The 23176-nt window shown below is 42.8% G+C and overlaps 1 protein-coding gene across 2 annotated transcripts in view; it reads right to left on the bottom strand.

Moving 5' to 3' along the window:
• Positions 1 to 22566, bottom strand: part of SYN1 (synapsin I) — a 39871-nt gene extending 17305 nt beyond the window's left edge. For both annotated transcript variants that reach the window (XM_036270392.1, XM_036270393.1), the window contains exons 1-5: positions 22061 to 22566; positions 12439 to 12496; positions 12245 to 12336; positions 10473 to 10629; positions 10212 to 10301 (exon numbers count right to left, since the gene is read on the bottom strand). In XM_036270392.1, coding sequence (XP_036126285.1) covers positions 10212 to 10301; positions 10473 to 10629; positions 12245 to 12336; positions 12439 to 12496; positions 22061 to 22437 — 774 coding nt within the window. In that variant the 5' untranslated portion in view covers positions 22438 to 22566. The remainder of the gene's footprint in view (positions 1 to 10211; positions 10302 to 10472; positions 10630 to 12244; positions 12337 to 12438; positions 12497 to 22060) is intronic.
• Positions 22567 to 23176: the final 610 nt, after the last annotated feature.

Raw genomic sequence — 23176 nt, 5'->3', positions numbered from 1 at the left:
CAGTCGTAATAATTTCATGTACCCTGGAAACTTTAGTTTAACTCATGATCCTGAGAGTTTCCCCCAGAGATGTTACAAATGCTTATTATGCTCATTTGTTGTTTTTCTTATTACTATGGTGCTTATACACTGCTTCCCAGTGTGTAAATCCTGCAACTGAAAAATACCAACATTTTCAAAGACTTCTGAGGACAACCCCTCCCCCTAGTGATAACGTTCCACTACACAGTCTTCACTGTGGACAAAAAAACACATTTATAAATCTCTGCTGCTGTCAAGACTACAGGTAACAAATTTATAAGGCCTTGGTAAATCTTTCTTTTTGGAAAGTCCCCTCTCCTCACTGTATAAACCCCTTCTTTCACAAATACCCCACTAACAAATAGACTGTTGAGCCACCTCCTATTCTTAAATATCACATTGACATATCCACATTGATAACCCCCATTGACAAATCTCCCCATTCACAATACTCAGGAGCAATCTATCACCCACTGATAGAACCCAGTGACAAATACCTCTCTTCATAATTATCCATCCATTGGCATATCCCCTAGTGACCAACCAGATGACAAATTTCTCTATTCATAAATGTCTAAGACATAATTCCCATTTACAACTTCTATTGACATATTTCCCTATTCATATATCTTGACCCAATGGCATATCTCCCCATTTGATATGCCCATCAAAGTGATCCCATTGATGAGCCAGCCCCCTTATCAAACCTTCCCATTCAGAAATAAACACCAGCCCCTATTTAAAAATGAGTAATGACTGACACCTGCATCTTACTATCCAGCTCTGGACACTTCCTACTGACAGTATTGGTAAAATCTGAGGACCAAAAGCAATTACACTGTAGAGCCCACACCAAAGGAAATGATTAGGGCACAAGTTCTCTCGGGATGTGGAGGTGAAGGAGGAGCTTTAAAAAAGATGAGTCGAAAGTCTACCTAAGAAGCTGTTAGAACCCCAGACATATTCAACTACCAGTAGAAGGCTGAAGGTTTGAATCTCTTGAAAGAGTAAAACAGAAGGTTCATATGGGCAGGAATGCCCAGGCTGCACCTCACTGTTGTTGACTATCTACCACTGAGCTTGGGCCTCCTGATGAACCTTTGTGGAGAGCTACAGCTCTGATGGATGGAGGCGGAACCATTAGCACCAGAGGCCCAGATTCAGTGTATTTTGCTGCCACCACACCATGGGGTCCTCCCCCTGCTCCCAGGCCCCTGGAAAGTAGTAGTACTAGATGAATGCTCCCTGAATCCTCTCCTGGTTGGGGGTGAGCTGGGCTGGGGAAAGGTTATGTTTCAACCTCCTCCCATCCCTTAGGCCTCTGTCATGAATCCGCCTTCCTGCTGGTGCCTGCTTTGCTCCTGGTTCTGTCCATGACCACCGATAGGTAGGCCTTTGGGTGCTAGTAACCACATCTCATGATGTTTATTGTAACCCAGACATGGCTAAGTCTGGGCACACCTCAGAGAGGCCTCCAACACAGGGGCTCACAGTGAGGTTCCAGGGAGTGGATAAAGCTTACTGAAGTGGTAGAGCCTGGCAGGGAGGTGCTCTGCAAACCTCTTTTTTTTTTTTTCAGGAGTCTTGGGGATAGAGAAAATCTTGAATGCCTGAACTCCAAAGGGTTGCCTGACACATTTCTCCCACTCCTAGCTCTCGTGACTTAATTCCTGGGGCTCATCCTCCTCACCAAAACCATAAGGCGTTATGAGTTTAAATCACCAGGGTACCCTACACACCTCTTCCCTATACCTGTCTCCCCACCAAAATACAAGTTCCTGACCTTATTCTGGAACTGCCATTTGACCCAGTGATTCCACTTCTAGGAATATATCCTAAGAAGCCTGAAACACCAATCAGAATGAATGTATGTACTTCTATGTTCATAGCAGCACTATTTGCAATTGCTAAGATCTGGAAGCAGCTCAAGTGTCCATCAATAGATGAGTGGATAAAGAAGCTGTGGTACATATATACAATGGAATACTATGCAGCTGTAAGAAAGAAAGATCTCTTATCCTTTGAGACAATATGGAAGGACCTCAAGAGTATTATGCTAAGTGAAACACGCCAATCAGAGAAAGACAATACCACATGATGCCACTCATTTGTGAAATATAATGAACAAAGTGGGCTGATGAATGAAATGGACCCAGAGACATAGAAAGGAGTATGGTTCAGACTGACAAACCTCAGAGTAGGGGGATGGGCGGCATGGATGAGATGAACCAAAGAACTTATATGCATGTATGCGTAACCAATGGACATAGACAACAATGCTAGGGGGCCGGGGGTTGGATGGGGAGGAGGGTGTCTAGGAGGGGAAAAAAGAGAAACATCTGTAACAAAAATAAAATTTTTTAAATTCTTTTTAAATTTTTTATTTATTAATTTGTTTTTGTTACAGATGTTTCTCATTTACAAAAATAAATGAATAAAAATTGGAAAAAGAAAAGTGCTTAAAAAAAGAAAATCAATTTCAGATGAAGAATTTAAATGTCAAAAACAAAGCTTGCCACTTTCATCATCTACTAAATTTCCGTATGCAGATGGATCTATATCTGGACTTCTAATTGTTTTCTTTAGTCTGTCAGTCAGTCTATTCATGTGTCAATATAATACTGTTTAAATTGGAAAAGCTTCATACAATACATATTTGCTGGCAGAGATATTTGACTTTTTCTTTTCTTTTTTTCTTTCTCTTCCTCACCTGAGGATATTTCTCCACTGATTTTTTTCAGATAGAATGGGAGAGAGGGAGGGAGAGAGAGACAGAGAGAAACATCAATGTGTCTTGGATGCTTCCTGCACAACCCCAACCAGGGCTGGGGATTGAACCTGCAACCTGACATCTTTGTGATGTTTATTCATCTTATCCAAGGACAAGAAACAACTTTCCATTCGTGTAATCTACCTTTCTATTTTCCAGAAGTGTTTTAAGTGTCTCCTCATATAAGTATGCATACCCCTTGTTGACTTTATCCCTAAGTATTTTATCTTTTTTCTTTTGTTATCATAAATGGGTGTTTCTCTTTCATTATACATTCTATCTGGTTATCTGTGCATATGAAAACTACTGATTTCTGTATGTGGATTTTACATTCTGCTATGTTACTGAATTCTTTCACTGTTTGCATTAGCTTTATTATTGGTTCTTTGGGGGGATTTCTAGGTGTACTATCACATCATATATAAATAGAGATACTTTTATGTCCTCTTTACCCATTCTTATATCTATAATTGTTTTTCCTAGTCTAATTGCATTGGTCTAATACCCCCAAGTACAATATTGAAAAGGAGTGGATACAGTAGGCATGCTGTCTTGTTCTTGATCTTGGTGGGAATGTCTTCAATGTTGTCCCATTAAGTTGATAATAACTTAAGGATAGAGGTATACAAATTTTATCATGTTAAGAAGGTATCAGTTGACTTCTATTTTTGACTGATTTTTATCAGAATAGGTGTTGAATTTTGTCAAAGGCTTTAAAAATACTTATGTAAATGATTATATGGTTTTCTCCTTAGATCTATTAATATGTTGTATTACATTAATACATTACCCATAATAAAACATTCATGTATTCCCAGAAGTAAACTCACTTACTTGATCATGCTATATTATTTTCTTAATGTAGTTCTGCATTCATTTGCTAATATTTTATTTAGGATTTTCATATTGATATTTATGAATAAAAATGGTCTATGTGATGTATCATTGGCAATTATGCTCTCCCATATAGTGGGTTGCCTTTCCATTTTGATGACTGTATCTTTTGCTGTGCAGAAGCTTTTTAGTTTGATGTAGTCCCATGTGTTCATTTTTTCCTTTGTCTCTGTTGCCTTAGGTGATGTATCAGTGAAAATTCTGCTGTGCATGATGTCTGAAATTTTGTTGCCTACATTTTCTTCTAGGATTTTTATAGATTCATGAGTCACATTTAAGACTTTTATCCACTTTGAGTTTAATTTTGTGTTGGGTGTAAGCTGATGGTCTAGTTTCATTTTTTTTGCATGTAGCTGTCCAATTTTCCCAACACCATTTATTAAAGAGGCTGTCTTTACTCCATTGTATGCTCTTTCCACCTTTGTCGAATATTAATTGAGCATAATGTTTTGGGTCCATTTCTGGGTTCTCTATTCTATTCCATTGATCTATGTGCCTGTTCTTGTGCCAGTTCCAGGCTGTTTTGATTACAGTAGCTTTGTAGTATAACCTGATATCAGGTATTGTGATCCCACCTACTTTGTCATTCTTTTTTCAAGATTGCTGTGGCTATTTGGGGTCTTTTTTGGTTCAATATGAACTTTTGATCCCCAGAAGAGGGGGTGGTGGGGGGAGAGATAAACCACAGAACTTATATGCATGTACGTATAACCAATGGACATGGACAACAAAGCTGGGGACAGGGTGGGGAGGGAGGGGGAGGAGGGTGTCAATGGGGTAAAAAGGAAAAACATCTGTAACAAAAAAATGGTCTATGCTTTTTTTGTGCTATCAATGTTATGATTGCTTTAGAAAATAATGTGGAGGTTTCTCTTCATTTTCTGTTCTCTGGAACAATTTATTTGACAATGGGATTAACTTCTCTCTAACATTTGGGTAGAATTTCTCTGTAAAGACATCTGGGCCTGATGCTTTTTAATGAGGTAGTTTCTTAGTAACTTTCTCTATTGCTTTTATGGAAAGTGGACTGTTAAACTCTAATGGAGTCCATTTTTGTTAACTGTGTTTCTCTGAAAAATTATCCATTTTATCTAGGTTTTAAATTTTATCTGCATATGCCTTTTAAAAAATACTTAATTTATTAATATTTTTATTACAGATGTCCTTCCTGTCTCCCCCTTTGACACCCTCGTCCCTGCTCCCCTCCACCCACCACCTTCACCCTATTGTTGTCTGTGTCTATTGGTTATGCATATATGCATATAAGTTCTTTGGTTTATCTCTTCCTGCTTCCCCAACCCCTCTTTCCTCTGAGGTTTGTCAGTCTGTTCCCTACTTCCATGTCTCTGGATCTATTTTGTTCATCAGCTTATTTTGTTCATTATATCCCACAAATAAGTAAAATTATATGATATTCGTCTTTCTCTGTTGACTTTTGAACCATGATAATGTCTTACATTTTAAAATATAAATTATATCATCATAGGGAAAATTAAAATTTAATATAAAGAGAAACAATCTACATTGAACTAAAATAAATAACATAACCATGCTGAATGAGAAATAACATGAACCAAACCAAGTAACTTTTGAATGCAGTACTTTGACTGTATACCCTTGTCTAAAGACATAAAAAGGGCAAACAAATTTCAAGCTCTATCTTACTAGATTTGTTTTTCACAGTGGTATGGGTGTTGAAATTCTAAGGATGCTTTCTGTGTATTGTAGGATTGAGCAAATGAATACATATATTGGTGATGTTGGAGGCTAGGATTCTCACTGTTAGAGAAGAAAAATAAAAATATAAAATGGGGAAAAGTCTAGAAGGAACACGGTAATGTGTTGAATTAGAATAGGAGGCATAAGTATGAATGCATTATATATATAATTTCATATATATTTCATAATATATATATTTCATTGTGTGTGTGTGTGTGTGTGTGTGTGTGTGTGTGTATATATATGAAATGAAATTTCCTGGCTCTGTACAATGAAGGAGCCTAGATGCAAGGACATTCCAGTAGCAATGAGTACACCTAGCTATAATATCTTGGCTTTGATATACCATTATCCTAGGGTTGAAGCTGGGAAAGAACAAGATATGCCTGGAGGTGATGTCAGTGAAAAGTGGAGAGTAAGGGCCTATAAAAATCTACTCCTCCATAAAAGCAAGGAGAATAGTGGCAAAAATAGTCAAAATTAATGTTTTTCAGAACTTTGAAAATTGACCAAAGGTGTATAACAATTTCTAAAAATGGCTGAATCTCAGTAAGAACAATAAGTTTTGTGGCATTTGAACTTTCCCTGTTCCCATCCCCTTCTCCCCAACTTCACAACAGCCTTGAAAATCAAGAGCCTTGCAATCCTGATATAAGCCATCAGCCTAGTAACCACAGGAAGAGGCAGAACAGGGTTGGAGTTCCTTCAAAGTTCCATTCTCAGATAACTATCCTTACTTGAACCATCTGGCACTTGCCTAGAAAACTCCATTCACAGGACTTGTCTATTTGATCTGACTCAGAGTTCACCCGATGTAAACAGCTTTGCCTGAGGGTGTTTTTTAGAAATAATCAGCAGCAACTGTTTAACATAGCAGGTGCTTGAGGCAGTGATTACAGCTATGACAAACAAGCTGAGGACAAAACCTAACAGAAAAGTTGGGTAATGAGATCTCCATAGGAGGCTTTGAAAGACTCTGACATATTCCTGGGAATCTAGAAAGCCACAAATATGCATAAAGTGGTGTGCATGCCCAGGATCTCAGGGTGACCTTGAGGCTCTGCACAAGTAGTAAATAAAGGCTAAGGCAAAGTTGATTATAGCCTGCCTGAGCATTGAAGGCATGCACCAACATGCACACAGAGCCCATCAGCAAAAGCTTGGAGACTTAGTAGTTCTAGATTTTTAAAGAAATATCAATCCAATCATTAGCTGACCACTAAACTAATGGAGAAGAGACTTCAGTGGTCATATATGATAAAGAATACACACTTTACAGAATTAGTTCAGAAACATCACTAAAAAAAGAATGAACAGCAAAATCAAACCCTGGGGATGGAGAAGAATCTGATTTCCAGAGTTGCCACATTATATTATTTACAGTGTTAAGATTCCAACAAACATTTATGAGCCATACAAAGGAGCAATAAAATATGCCCCAAACACAGAAAAATAAAGCAGTCAGTAGACAATGTCCCCCAGGAAGCCTAGATGTTGAAATTAATACAGACTATACATCAGCTATTTAGAATATTTTCAAAGAACTAAAAAACAACAATAAACATGTCTAAAGAACTAAACAAAAGTATAAGAATGGTGTTTTAATAAATAGAGTATCAATAAAAAATAGAAATTATAAATAATAGAATTCTGAAATTGAAAAATACAGTAACTGAAATGAAAAATGAGGGACTCAACAGTAGATTTAAGCTGGTAGAGAAAAGAATCAGTGAATTTGAAGATAGAGCAACTGAGATTATCCAATCTGAGGAACAGAAAGAAAATAATAAACAAAATGAACAGAGCCTCAGAGGCCTGTGGAATACTGTAAAACATATTAATACACACATAATGGGAGTTCCAAAAAGTGAGAAAAGAGAAAAGTACAAGAAGAAATCTTGGAAGGAATAATTGCTGAAAATCTCCCAAATTTTATTAAAATCTTAATCTATACATCTAAGAAACTCACTGAACTTCAAGTAGGATAACTCATAGAGGTCTACATCGCATCATAAACAAACTTATAAAGACCAAAGACAAAGAGAGAAGTGACTCATCACATTCAAGTAATCCTCAGTAAGATTAATAGCTGATTTCTCATCAGAAATCTTGGAGGCCAGAAGGCAGCGGAACATATTCAAAGCACTGAAAGAAAAAGACTGTCAACTAAGAATTATATATGTTTCAAAAGTATACTTCAAAAATGAAGGAGAGGGATTGAGAAGTACAGCTTAGTAGTTACAAAATAGTCATGGGGATATAAACTAGAGCATAAAAAAAGGTAGTAGCATTGGCCGGTTTGGCTCAGTAGTTAGAGCATGATGTGTAAAGATGTAATTTGTATGACAAAAATAGCATGAAGGAGGGGTGAGGAAATAAAGCTATAAAGAGGAAATTTAAAAGAAAATTGTATTGATTGATTTGAGAGAGAGAGGGAGAGAAAGAGAAACATCAATTTGTTGCTTTACTTATTTGTGCATTCATTGCTTGCTTCTTGTATGTGCCCTGACCAAGGATTGAACCCACAAACTTGGCGTATTGGGATGACCCTCTAACCAACTGAACTACCAGGCCAGGATGAGGAAATTTTTAAATATTATTAAAATTAAATTAATATTAATTCAAATGAGAGTGGTATAAATTAGGATGTTAACTGTAATCTCCAGTAAAACTACTAGAGAAATATATATTTTTTAAATATGTTTTTTTTTATTTTTATTTTTTAGAGAGAGAGGAAAGGAGAGACAAACATGGATGTAAGAGACATGGATTGGCTGCCTCCTGCATGGCCCCAACCAGGGATCGAGCCCGAAACCTAGGCATGTGCCCTGACAGGGAATCAAACTGGGACCTCTCAGTCCATTGGAGGACACTCAAGCCACTGAGCCATACTGGCCAGGCAGGAAATAAATTATTTTTAAACTATGGAGCCCTGGCCAGTGTGGTTTATAGTGTCAACCCACACACCAAAGGGTCATGGGTTTGATTCTTGGTCAAGGGCACATACCTGGGTTGCAGGTTTGATCCCCCGGCCCTGGTCAGGGTGTGGGTGGGAGGCAACTAATTAATGTGTCTCTCTCACGTTGATGTGTGTGTGTGTCTCTCTCTCCCCCTCCTTCTCTTCTACTCTATGTAAAAATCAATGGAAAAATATCCGTGGGTGAAGATTAACAATGAAAAAAAAAAGAGCCCTGGCCGGTTTGGCTCAGTGGTTAGAGCGTTGGCCTGTGGTCCAGAGAGACCCGGGTTTGGTTCCTGCTAAGGGTGCGTACCTCGGTTGCAGTTTGTCCCCGGCCCTGGTTGGTCATGCAGGTGGCAGCCACTCGATGTGTCTCTTTCACGTTGATGTTTTTCTCTCTCTCTCTCTTCCTCTGTCTCCCTCCCACTCTATCTGAACAAAAAATGGAAAAATGTCCTCGGGTGAGGATAAGAAGAAAAAAAAAGACTTCCTACAAAGAAAGGCCCAGGACCACACTGATGAATTATAATAAACATTTTAAGAGAATTAACACCAATTCACACACTCTTCCCAAAAACAGAAGAGAAGGGAACACTGTCCCTCTCATTCTATAAGGCTACTGTTTTTTTTTTTTTCCGTAGGAGGCTACTATTACCTCGATACCAAAACCAGGCACAGCATAAGAAAACTACAGACCAATATTCCTTATGATTATGGATACCATAATTCTCAACAAAGTACTAACAAACTGAATCCCACAACATGTAAAAGATTTTATATCAGACCAAGTGGGATTTGGCCCAGGAATGCAAGTATGGCTCAACTTGCATGAAAATCAATTAATGAAAACATTATATTCATAGAATAAAGAACAAAAGCCACATGATCATATCAATAAACACAGAAAAAGAAAGCATTTAACAAAGTCCAACATCTTTTCATGATAAAAACATTTAACAAACTAAGAATAAAAGGGAACTTTGTCAACACTTACATAGCAGCTAATATATGACAAATGCACTGTTCTAATGTGACAGATGGATACACATTAGAAAGTGTTCTAATCACTTTCATCCATTAAATAATTTAATTCTCACACCACCTCTGATGCAAGAACTATTATTACTCACATTTTGCAGATAGATAAACTGAGGTACTAAGCATTTAAATGATGTTTCCTATGTTAGGAAGCTAATAAGTTGTGTAGCTAGGTTTCCAATACAGAAATTCTGGCTACAGAGTCTACACTCTTTTTTAAAAAATTTTTTTTCTTTATTGATTTTAGAGAGAGAGGAAGAGAGGGAGAGAGACAGAAGCATCGATGAGAGAGAACATCGAATGGCCGCCTCCTGCATGCCCCCCACTGGGGATCGGGCCCACAACCTGGGCATGTGCCCTGACCGGAAATCGAACCAGTGACTTCTTGGTGCATGGGTGGACGCTCAATCAGTGAGCCATACTGGCTTGGCTACTGCCAATCTTAATTTGAAACATTGGTAACATTTCTACCAAGAGGAATATTTGATGTTAGTAACAATGACTTAATTTCTGTATGTAATATAATCTGTTACATTATATTAGTTTTGTCAATTTACATTAGAAGTTGATTTTTAGTACTGATGAGAATAGATACTATATTTAACAAGATCAATATAATATACAATACTTGTAACCACATAAGTAAATTCACAGTATAAATAAACCCTTCCCAAAGCAACTTCACTCTCCACAAGCACATGCCACCTGTATCCTCTGATAGTGTACCATTGGTGACACATCCATTGGCAATACTATTGCAGTAGACATGATGCTTTCCCCTCCTGCCCACTCTACTTCCCCCAGACTCACCATCTCTTTGTGATTGGGGTAGAAGGTCTGATCGATTAGAGGGAATTCCTCTGTCCCCAGTTTCTTGTGAAGTCGAACCATCTGGGCAAACTATGAGAGCCAGGAGAGTCAGGTCAGCAAGTTCTTCACCTGGAAGGAATCTCCAAGCTGGAGTTCCAAGCTTCCAAACTTTCTCAGTTCCCCCAAATCACAGTGACTTTGAGCTCTCACATGCATGCATGAGATAGTCCCTCTGCCAATAGCACCCTTCTTGTCACTTACCACCCAGGGCTTGTCACAGAAGTTGTAAACAGAATGCAAAGAGTTAACGCTCGGGATTCCAGCATACTGCAGCCCAATGACCAGACTTCGGTAGTCTCCATTCCGTGCCATACTGAAGGCGTGCTGACGAATCAGCACAAAGTCCGGCTTCAGAGACCTGGGGTGTAGGGGTAGGAGTGTTGAGGATTCCCCCAGATGCTTCCCACCAAGCAAGTTTAGAACAAAGAGCAAGTTTCTATATCTCCACAGTTCCTAAAATTGTAAGGTGGTTTCTCACCTCAGCACACACGCACAAGCTGTTCCTTCCCCTACAAGCACCCTTTCTACCCTTTCCTCATCTGGTGACCCCCTTAAGCCTTTCCTACCTGCTCCTTTCCTCACCAAGGTCAGCACCCAGCTTACCTTACTTAGCTCTGACAGCTTCCTGGTCACAACCTCTCAGGCTACTAGCTGTCCCTAAAGGATGCTGCCCAGAATAAATTCCAGCCTCAGGGCCTTTATATAGGCTGTTCCCTCCGTCTGAAACATTTCCCCCCTAAGTACCTGTATGTAGCTCTCTTTCACCTTCTTCGGGTCCTTCCTCAAACATCTCTTACGCTAACGGTGTACCTTATCCAAATTGCAGACCTGTCCATCAGCCAACGATCCCTACATCCTTTTGCTGCTATATATTTTTTCTTAGTACTTTTACATTTTAAAATTCATTTGTTTATTGTGTGTATCCCTCAGTAGAATGCAATGAGGGCAGAGGTGTTCTGTGGGTTTTTCTTTTTGTCTTTTGGGGGGTCTGTTTTTTTCACTGTGAGGTTCTCAGCACATGGAACGGCGCCTGGTGCACAACAGGTGCTCAAAAAATGTTCGTTGAATGTAAAATGTTGAGAGCAGCACCTGGTATACAGCAGATGCTCAAGAAATATTTGTTCAATCAATAACTGAAAAGTTTGGTTTGTGGTCTGCTGAGATCCTTGACTCTTCTTCAGCAGAGAAGCTATCCCCCACATTCTGTGTCTAAGGTTTTAAAAACTGAAATATATTTGACAGATAGCATTGTGTAAATTTAAGGTGTATGACTGATATGTTGATTTGATACACTTATATATTACAATATGATTGTCATTGTAGCATGAGTTAGCACATCTATTATGTCACATAATTATTATTTTGTTTTTGTGGCAGAATAATTAAGATCTAGTCTCTTAGCATGTTTGATGATTATGCTACATTGTTATCTATAGTTACTATACTGTATATTAGCTCTCCAGGACTTATTTATCTACCAGTTGCAAGTTTGTACCCTTAAACAACATCTCTCCTATTCTCCCAGCCCCATTACTGGTAATCACCATTTTACTCTCTGTTTTTATGAGTTTGGGTTTTTATAGATTCCACATATAAGTGATATACAGTACTTGTCTTTCTCTCTCTGATTTATCTCACTTAGCATAATGTCCTCAAGGTCCACACATGTTGTCACAAATGGCAGGATTTCCTTCTTTCTCATGGCTGAATTATATTTCAGTGTTTGTGTGTGTATGTGTGTGTGTATCACATCTTCAAGATTTTTTTTTTCCTGGTATGTGCCCCTAGCAGGAACCAAACCTGGGACTCTCTGGTCCACAGGCCGATGCTCCAACCACTGAGCCAAACCAGCCAGGGCAACAGGCCTAAGTTCTTGCTCACAGAGGATGGGTCTGGAGGTGGAGATTCTCCCTTAGATCTAAGGGAGTCCTTATACTTCTCCTGTAACACCAAGGTACCCTTTTTATACTCACCTCATAACCTTCACCCCATTCCGAAGAACTTCCATGTCCACAGAGAATCCACCATTGGCGTGAGCCACGAGGTTGAGATCAGAGAATTCAGCCTAGAAAGGAAAAAAATCAGTGATTCACTCATATCACACAAGAATGATCACTCAGTTTGCAATATGGACAGTTGAACCCCAGGTCCATCTGCCCCAACTAACCTGTTCTACTTTAATGTCAATTTCTCCATGAATCTTTTTCCCTTTGAAGTATTTCACCCTGTAAAGGAAAAGCAGAGCATATCCATCAATGCTCAAATCTCAGAAAGACAAAACCAGGCCAGTCCTTTGACCCCTTTGCCCCTGCAGTGCCTCTAGAGAAACAATAAAGTGATGGTTATGATTGTTGAAGTAATTTGAAAACTCAAACAATGCTTTGTAAACAACAAAGAAACAATAAAGTATTCCTCAGGGAGGTGTGTAGATATCAAAGAACACTGCAAACTTTAAAATAAGTCCTTAAACTCCAGAGAGCAGGTATTTCCTAAAGTATGGGCTGCTTGCCACACTGCTATTATAAATGTTTTTGGAAAGCTTCAAAAAATGAGGAGTGCTTTGTAACTGTAACATAATGTGAAATTACATGAGGTTTGTAAATGGCAAAGAACCTTAGAAAATACTAACATACGAAGTGTGCCTGGGAATGTCAGTGCCTGTTTCTGCTTGGAAAGCCTGAAGCATCTTTCTGCTCTCTGGTCCTTTCCCAAGGAGGAGCGCATTCACCATATGGGGTTGTGTGTTGTGAGGGACAGAATAGCCGCAAGTGGGCATAGGTATTCTAAAAGGAGGAGCAAATTGAGGGTCACAGGCTGGCAGTGGTTCTACAGAAGCTAGAGACTGCAATGATGGGAGTGGGGAAGAATGCATCCGAGGATGAGTGGAAACTACAGGAGGGAGGAGGGGTAGGAGCAGCACTAGACACATCATGAACTGCTTGCTACATCATTGTCCCTAGGCCTATTCCCAGCTGGGCTAGGTTTCCAGTGGCCTCTTACCCCAGACCCAGGATTTCCTACCTGACAAGCTTCTCCACAGACAGAAGCTTATCCACAATCAATTTTCATAGAAGGGCGATGAGAGGAGAAGCCACTCCTGGGGTCACCTATATGCACACAATCAGGGTCTCTGACACATATACACAGCACAAACAGGCCCTTGTATCTTGACTGACATACACAAAAGACCTCAAACACAGTTATTTCTTTCTCTCTCTGTCTCTGTCTCTGTCTCTCTCTCTCTCTCACACACACACACACACACACACACACACACACTCCATTACTGATAATGACCCCTCACAAGTGTTGGAAGAGAATCGTTTTTAGATCTGTGCATTAAAATTTTTTTTAGCCCTGGCCAGTTTGGCTCAGTGGTTAGAGTGTCGGCCCGCAGACCAGAGAGTCCCAGGTTTGGTTCCCGCTAAGGGCATGTACGTCGGTTGCAGTTTGTCCCCGGCCCCGGTTGGGGTCGTGTGGGTGGCAGCCACTTGATGTGTCTCTCTCACATTGATGTTTCTCTCCCCCACTTTCTCCCTCTCTCTCCCTCCTGCTCTATCTGAAGATAAATGCAAAAAAAAAAAATGTCCTCAGGTGAGAATAAAAAAAATAATAATTTTTTTTTAGCCCTGGCCAGTTTTGCTCAGCGGTTAGAGCATCGGCCGGTGGACCAAAGAGTCGCTGGTTAGATTCTGGTCAAGAGCACACATGTACCTCAGTTGCATTTCGGTCCTGGCCCTGGTTGGGTCATGCAGGAGGCAACCAATCGATGTTTCCCTCTCACGTCAATGTTTCTCTCTCTCTCTCCTTCCCACACTATATGAAGATAAATGGAAAAATGTCCTTGGGTGAGGATTAAAAATTTTACTTTTAATTTATTTTTTGTTAATCCTCACCTGAGGATATATTTCCATTAATTAAAAAAAAAATCCTCACCCGAGGATATTTTTCCATTGATTTTCAGATGGAGTCGGAGGGAGGAAGGGAGGGAAGGAGAGAGAGAAACATCAATGTGAGAGAGACACATTGATTGGTTGCCTCCCATACAACCCCGATCAGGGTTGGGGATTGAACTACAACCGAGGTATATGCCCTTGAGTGAAATCGAACCCATGACTCTCTGGTCCTTGGGCCGGCACTCTAACCACTGAGCCACACTGGCCAGGGCTCCATTGATTTTTTTTTTTTAGATAGAGAGGGAGGGAGGGAGAGAGAGAGAGAAACATTGATGTGAGAGAGACACACTGATTGGTTGCCTCCCACACAGCCCTGACTGGGGCCTGGGATTGAACCTGCAACCCAGGTATGTGCCTTTGACTGGGAACCAAACCTGTGACCCTTTGGTCCTCAGGCGGAGGCTCTAACCACTGAGTCAAACCAGTCAGGGCCATTAAAAAAAATAATAAGTGCAAATGACATCACTATTTTTCAAATTTTTTTGACCATAAGTGTACTGGGTACTCTGCTCAGATCTTTTCAGGGCCAATGCACTCTGAATATCAGCTGTTGACAGCTCATGGCTGTGTCCAACTGGGAACTGTCTTATGTAACAGGGAACTGCCTTAACCAAGGTTATACTTTGGGGCAGCCCATAACTTCTATCTGGTCTGAGTGAGTACAAAGGCCAGCCTGTTTGCCTCAATGTAGGCTGATTCTAAAGGACCATCCCTGGCCTGGCCCTAGAGCTCCCCCTAGGACCAGCTTAGGCCTCTGATGCAACCACATCATGGACCAGCTTCTCTCTCTGCCCAACACCTCTTTTTTTTTAACCCTCACCCAAGGACATTTTTTGATATTTTGTTCAGATAGAGTGAGAGAGAGAGATAGAGAGAGATAGAGAGAGAGAGAGAGAGAGAGAGAGAGAGAGAGAGAGAAACATCGACTTGAAAGGGACACATCGAGTGGCCACCACCCACATGACCCAACCAGGGAGAGAGAGAGAGAGAGAGAGAGAGAGAGAGAGAGAGAGAGAGAGAGAAACATCGACGTGAAAGGGACACATCGAGTGGCCACCACCCACATGACCCAACCAGGGCCGGGGACAAACTGCAACTGAGGTGCGTGCCCTCAGCGGGAACTGAACCTGAGTCTCTGCAGACTGCAGGCCGATGCTCTAACCGCTGAGCCAAACCAGCCAGGGCATGCCTGACACCTCTTTAGAGGTGTTGATCCCAAAGGCACTCCCCAATAAGCTTCCTACATGCAAATTTCTGCTTTCAAACCTGTTTCCAGAGAACTCAACCTAAAACAATGGGCCAGAGACATCAAACTACAAAGAAGACTCTAATGCCATTCTGGAGCTGAGTCACCCAGCAGCTAGCAGGCAACGAGGAACCACCCTTTGTCAGGGTGGAGTAAAGATAGCCCCTAACATGCTATGTTGACTCAAAGTGCTCTGCAGCAGGTCCAGGCTGTGATGCAAGCAGTCCTGCCACTCAGGCCACATGATCCAGCAGATCCTAGGATACTGGAGGTGTCAACAGTGAGAAGAGATACAGTGTGGAGCTTAAGAGAACCTTGAGTGGGAGGCCCCTGGGGTTCTGGAGCAAGGCCATGCCATCTGCAGCAGAGAATTACATGCTTTTTGATAAACAAATCTTGGTGTGTAGTGCTGGGCCTTGATATAGGCAGAATGTTCGACCATGGGGTACCAAGTAACCATGCGTACAGAAGTGTCCATTATAAGCTAGGTCCTGCCAGGCCTGCCATATAATAAAGTCAGACAGGTCCAGCAGCCAGGATGGAGCCCAAGCAAAACCAACCAAGTTGCCTGAGCATGTAACTAGATAGCCATGTCATCCACACTGTTGTGCTACTGCCTCCCTCAGCTCACTAAGGGGACTTCTTACAACCAGTGGATAAAGGAAGAAAAAGCCTAAGCTCGCTTCACAAATGGATTGCCTCGGTATGTGGGTGGAATCCAAAAATGGACGGTGGCTGCACGATAGGCCCCCTCAGAGTTGCCTTGAAAATAGTGGCAGAGCTCCCAATGGGCAAAGCTTCGAGCTGTACACCTGGCCACCTACTTTGTGGAAAAAGAGAAGTGGCTCAAGATTAGAATATATATTCACTGATGGGTTGTGGTGAATGGCTTGGTTGATTTGTCAGAGGTTTTGAAAGAAAAATATTGAAAGATTAGAACGAGGAGGTTTGGGACACAAAAATGTGGGTGGACATATGGGAGTAGAGAAGTGGAATGAGGAGCAAAGCTCTTTGTATTGTATGTTAACACCCACCAGAGAGCATCCACCACAGAAGTGGCACTAAGCAACCAGGTAGACAGAATGAGTCAGCCAGATGATGTCAGCCAGCCTCTTGAATCAGTTGCCCTAGTGCTGGCAGATGAGCACATATATGAAGTGGCAAGAGTAACAAAGACAGAGGCTATATGTGGGGGCCCACCGAATTATTGCAGAAATGTTGAACCTGCCAGCAACAGAGACCAATATTGAATCCCTGACACAGCACCATCCCTCAAGAAGACTAACCAGCTATTTTGTGGCCTCTTCCACCCTGGAAAGAGTAATGATTAATTTTGACTGGAATATTCTATGCATGGGTTTGTCTTTCCTGAATGCAGGACCTTAGCCAGCATCACTGTTCAGGGGCTTACACAGTGTTTGATCCATCAGTATGAGATCCCACATAACACTGCATCAAACATCAAAGAAAAAACAAAAGTGGGCCCATAACCATGGAATCAACAGATGATCTTATATACCATACCGCCCAGAAGCTGTTGGCCTGACAGAGTTGAGGAACAACTTCTTGTAGCTACAGCTAAGAGCCCAGCTTGGAGATGATATCGTGCAAGAATGGGGCACCATCCTCCAAAACCCAGTGTATACCCTAAATCAACGACCATTGTTTGCGCTGTGTTTCTAATAGGTAAAGTATATGGGTCTGGGAACCCAGAGGTAAAAGTAGGATTGGCCCAGCTTACCATCAATCCCAGTGATCCACTTTTGGAATGTGTGCTTCCTGTATCCTCAGGGTTCTGCAAGGTTAGAGGTCCTGGTTCTCCAAGGGGGAGCACTGCTACCAGAGGACACAGCAAGAATCCCATTACATTCTAAGCTTTGAGTGCTACCTGGACACTTCAGGGTTTGCATGCCAACGGACATGAAGATGATGAATCACTCTCTGGGTGGGGGTACATGACCCTGATCATCAGAAGGGGCACATCTGCTGTTACAGTAGGGGCAGGGAGGCACCTGGGTGATCCGCTTGAGTATCTGTTGGTACTTCTTGCTCAGATTTGATGGCAAAGAGACAAGTACAGCAGCCACAGCCTGAGGACAGTATGGGGCTTAGAAATCTGTCAAGGATGAGGGAATGGATCATGCATCAGGTAAGCCACGGAGACCAAGAGAGGTGCTTGCTGAGGGTGAGGGGAATATATAGAATGCATAGAAGACAATGCATGTCATTTATTTATACTACATTTATCAATTGTGGCAGTGGAGGCTGTATTTCATCCCACTAACCATGTTCTTTCAAGTTTCTCCCAGAAAACAAGGCCCAATTACAATACCAGAAATGCTGTTCCCAGACGGGGTGAACTTACTCTAAGGAGCAAGTGAATCTGAGCAGTACAAAGGGTGGACTGTATGCTCTATCCAGATCCTCACCCTCCTCCTCTTAGGCCTTCACATCTATTCCCCAGCTTCTGGAACAGCTGTTGCTGAAGCCTCACAGTGCTGTCCCACCCTGGAAATTGTCCTCTGTAGCATGAATTTGCCTTCCCCAAGATTGTTCCTCCTCCTAGAGGGCAGCCTGAGGTCAATGACTGACTGATGCATGAATTCAGGAGCATGGCTACCCCAACTCCACTGGGATAACTCTGGAGGGTCCTCCCAGCTCCAGAGCTCCCCAGGGGATTGGCTGAGGCCTCTGTCATGGCTGCATCATAGCTCAACCTTTCCCTCTGCCAACTCCTCCCCCGCAACAGGTGTTATTCCCCAGAGCTCTTCCCAAGAAATCTGCACACAAATCTCAGAGTTTCAAGGTCTGCTTCCAAGGAAGTATCAGAAAAGAAGCCAGATAAGAAATATAGTTTATATAATCCACTATATATATATTTACATAATAACCCACCATATATATTATATATTATATAAGACACATATTATATGTTATACTGCAAATATAATATAAGATGTCTTATATAATATGTAACATATATGGTATATTACATATTATATGTAGATGCATCTAGAATGTATACTAGAATATGTTTAAATATACATATATAATTAGAATGAAAGTTCCAGTAATAATTATCTGTACTATGTGCAATGGAGTATGAAATTTCCTATTCTATTTCATGAAGAAAAGCACACACATATGTGTATTATATACTATAATCCCTATATATAATAAATGTATTATATGGCATATATCATATATGGCATATATTACTGACTATATTTCTTATTGGAGCAACAGTTTTGCCAAATAACAATTCCACTTACCATGTGCAATATACTCTTTTATTTTCTATTTTCATTGATCCTACTTCATAAAGCAAATGAAATTCTGGTCACAAGCCAATAGGTGGCCCACAGTTTGGAAAACACTGGACTAAATTATCTCTAAAAAGGGTAGATGAGTCTCAACCCAGAGTTTGTAGCTTTAAATTGTGGAGGACTCAAGGCCCAAAAAAGAATGAGAGTGGTGAGGTTTGCTGGGAAGGGTGTCAGACTATACTTAGGTGTATAATCCATTAGATTTGCACAACTCCTCCTTTATTCCAGGCTGAGATCCCTAAAACTTGCGTAGTTCTGAACGTTTGCAAGTTGGTGATGCAGAGGTCTCTGTTCCCCACACTGATCCTGGTGTACACAGGCTCTCTCCCTTTATCCATTCTACTCCACCTATGGTAGACACTAAAATATTTGCTAGATTGACTGGAAGAAAAGACTGGAGCAGCTGCAGGGATAAAGGGGCGGGGGGTTGGTTCTAGGATGTAGAAGGGGAAGAGAAGAATCTTTCACTGAATTCAGAAGGTTCTCAAAAATGCTTGCTGGAAACATTAGAAGTAAAAATGAAAAACACTGGAGTTGTGATTATGGAAAGGGAAAAGGTCTTGTCAATATTCAACAGGTAATTAATAAGTGTTTGTTGGAATGAAGGAAAAAGTAGCAAAGCACCTGCCTGGAGGGTCAGAGTAGAGAAGGGAAGTCTGAAGGAGGGTGGTTACCAATATTTAGAAGGGGCCTCATGAAGATTTGTTGACGTCAATGGAGCAAATTTAGCCAGGAAGATGGCATCTGTGTGAGTGGGTGTTGTTGAAGGAATTAAAGCATGTGCTCCACAAATGCTTTATGGATTGTTGGAGAAAAGACTGGAAGGGTCTGCTGTGCTGCAAGGATGGGAATGTGGTTGTTTGAACAGAATACAGTAAGAGATTAATAAATAACTTTTGGATTAATTGGGGAAAGGGACAGCGGAGAAGATGGCTACTCAGTGGGCAGAATACAGTAGGTGCACATTAAGAGCTTACAGGACTGTAGTGTGTAAGGTAGGATGAAGATTATTGAAAGGGGAATTAGGGCTACAAAAGGGGAGGAGAAGAGGCACTGTATAAGGAGTTCTTAGTAGTATACACTAAGTGCTCATTAAAGAACTGTGGTGTTAAATGGAGGAAAAGATATAGAGAATCTAGCTTATAGTTAGGATTAGAAGGGGTTGTCCTTGTATATAGTAGTGCTTAAGAAATGCCTCCTACACGCTGACATAAAAAATGTATGCATTTAATATCTGTGGAATAAATAAATGGCTCTGAATAGAAAGGCTGTTGGGTAAAGGTTCCTGGGGCGGGGGGGGGGGGGTGAGGTGTGCGGTTATTTAACCAGTAAAGAACTGATACTCAATATATTTAGGCTGAAGTAGACCCCTGGGGAGGGAGCGCTTGAGACAGGGACAGAACTTCCAGACTTGGAATGACCTTTATATAGTAGGTGCTCAATAAATGTTTGTGGCTTAAATAGAAGGAAGACCCTTTGGGCTATAGACTTAAAAGTGGGAGAGGGAATCCTAAGGACACTGAAGGGAATTGAAAGGGGGTAACCCTTATAAATTGGACTCTAGACTTATCAAAGGAAGGACCCTGGAAAGAGGCTTTATGATTGGTACAGATTCTCCTAGGGGAAAGGAAGGGGAGTGTACTCCCTACACACAACAGGCACTGCATACATCCTCACTAGACCCACTGGAAGAAAAGAACTTTAGGGAGGAGGTGTGGACAAACAGCATACAGAAGTGACTCCATAGATTCTTACAGGAGCCGTTGAAGAAAAAGGCCTTTGGGGGAAGGTGATTAGAACTGAGCACCTGGCACATACTGAATCCATTCAGAGAAAAGATATTTGGGGAGGGCAGGCTAGAGATGGGCATATAATCACTGGATCATTGGAGGAAAATCTTTTGGGGAAGGGGAGTGGAGATGCAGAAACTTGATCTGTGCTAGCTTGATCCTCCATCCATGGGGAGGAAAGACTTGTGGAGAAGGCACAGAATCAGGTGCACAGCAGGTGCTCCATAAATGCTCCAAGGAGTGATTAAAAAGATAAGGTTTTTGGAAAGAGTGATTGAAATGGTACACGCAGTGCTGGAGGATATCTGATTACTATATTAATTGGAAGCAAAGGCCTTTAGGGAGAGGATATAAGTTTGGATCATGCAGAAGGTGTTCAATAAATGCAGACAGAAGCCCCTGGAGGAAAGGCATTGGGGAAAGGTTCGGGGATGGGGTAATTAGCAGGTAATCAATAAATGCTTGCTGAATACACTGGAGGAGAGTCATTAGAGAAGGCTCACACAGTAGGTAGTTGATGAATGCTAGGTGGGTCTACCAAAGGAAAGGTCTTTGAAGGAGTAGCTGGAGAATGAGGGATCAAGGAGGCACTCAATAAATATCTTCTAGTCTCATTGTAGGAAAAGGATTTGGGGGAGAGAGTCTGAAGATGAGTCACACACAGAAGGTTCAAAAATGCTCAGGAAACTCATTTGAGGAAAATAATGCATTTGAGAAAGGGGTTTGGGGATGGGGCATACATCAAGAACTTAATAAATGTTTTCTAGATTCTTTGGAGAACTAGGCCCTTGGAGAGGGGTCCTGAGGTTGGGGCAATAAAGGTTCATAAGATCCATTAAAGGCAACACCTTTGGTGAGAAGCTGGGGTGGGATACACAGCAGGCACTCAATCAATGCTCACTGAATAGTTTAAATGGTTTTTGAGGAGAGGACTTGGGTGGGGCACATAACTCACTCTGGATACATACTCACAAGATCTATTACAGGGATCTTAGGGCAAGGGTTGAGGAAGACAAGACACATACCAAACTCTCAATGAATGTTCACAAAATTCATGGAAGCCAAAGGCCTTGGGGAAGGGCTCCCATTGAGGTACACCGCAAGTACTTGATAAGTGCTCACGAGATTCAGTAGAGGACAAGGCCTTTGGCGAGGGTTTGGTGGGGGGGCGGCGGATCAGGGCACATTAGGCTCTTAAATGTTCACAGGATACATGGAAGCCAAGGTTTGGGGGAAGGAGGTACACAGTAGGTGCTTGATAACTGCTCCCAGTATGGATTGAGGAGGCCTTGGTGGTGGTGATAGGGGTAAGGGTGGGGCACACAGGAAGCACACAACATAATAATTTAAGAAAAAGGGTTTGGGTGAGGGGGGACAGGTGCTAGACACACAAGTGGTGCTCGATAATTGCTCGTCCCGGAACCATCTGGGGACCCAGGCCCACAGGGAGACGTCCGCGGCAGTAGCTTACCAGTCGGTGTGGGGCTCGTCGATGACCAGCAGCACCCTGGCGGCGGCGCCCCCACGGCCTGCGCCCCCAGAACCGCCGCCCACCTGCTCACTGAAGGTGGCGGCTGCGGCAGCAGTGGTTTGCTTGACTGCGTTGGACAGCGACGAGAAGAAGCCACCGCCCCCCGAAGACCCAGGGCTTGGGGCAGCCGGAGAGGCCACAGGGGCGGCCGAGGAGGCCCTCTCGGCAGTGGCGGTCGCAGGACCGGGCGTGGCTGCAGGGCTGGGGGCAGCAGGTGGCGGCGGAGGAGGCTGCGGACGTTGCAGGTCTGTCATGTACCCATTTGGCAGATTGGCCATGAAGTTGCTGTCCGACAGGCGGCGCCGCAGGTAGTTCATGGCTGCGGCGCGGGGCAGGGGCTCCTAAGAGCAGTCTGGTCAGGAGCCGCGGGGGCGGACCGCGCGGGGCCCAGGAGCACAGCTGCGCTCTCAGGCACGACGCGACTCTTCTGCTGCCCGCTGCAGACTGAGGCAGCGCTGAGTCGCCACCGCCGCAGCGCGGATGGTCGCGCCCGTGCCCCCCTATCTCGCGTCCTGCGTGGTGCACTCCGGCTGGGCCGGTGGCAGTGCGGACGCGACCAAGGCTACCGGGAAGGGGAGTTTGAGGAGGAATGGCGAGTGACGTCAGCGCGCCTTCAGTGCTGGGGCGGCGGTGGAGCACGCCGGCAGGCGGGGGCGAAGGAGCTGTCCGCGGTGCTGAAGGGGGCAGTGCGCACGCGCCACGCCGCATCCTATTCCCTCCCCCCCTCGGATTGGGGATGCGCAATTTGGAGAGTGGGGGCGGGGTAGGTGCTTGTCCGGAGGGTCCCAGTGGGTGGTCAGGCAAGCCCCGCACCCCGCGTCATTCTGGTCTTCACATCCAGTCTCACCCACACGCAGGACCTCCGCAGGTACTCGGTTTCCAGCGTCGATATTCACCACAGAAGGCATGTCGGGGTGGGAATGGAGGCACACCCGGAGACACGAAAGTAGAGAAATAACAACCTCACGGCGAGGGGCGAGGGTCACACGCAGTACCCCGCGGGGAGATCAGTTTCCCACGCACACACAGGCTCAGCTAGGCAGAGAGGTGCGAGGG

This window comes from Molossus molossus, unplaced genomic scaffold (genome assembly GCF_014108415.1).
Source record: "Molossus molossus isolate mMolMol1 unplaced genomic scaffold, mMolMol1.p scaffold_m16_p_2, whole genome shotgun sequence".
NCBI lineage: Eukaryota > Metazoa > Chordata > Mammalia > Chiroptera > Molossidae > Molossus > Molossus molossus.
Note: the sequence above shows the minus strand (reverse complement) of the source record. Positions and strands in the feature narration are given on the sequence as shown.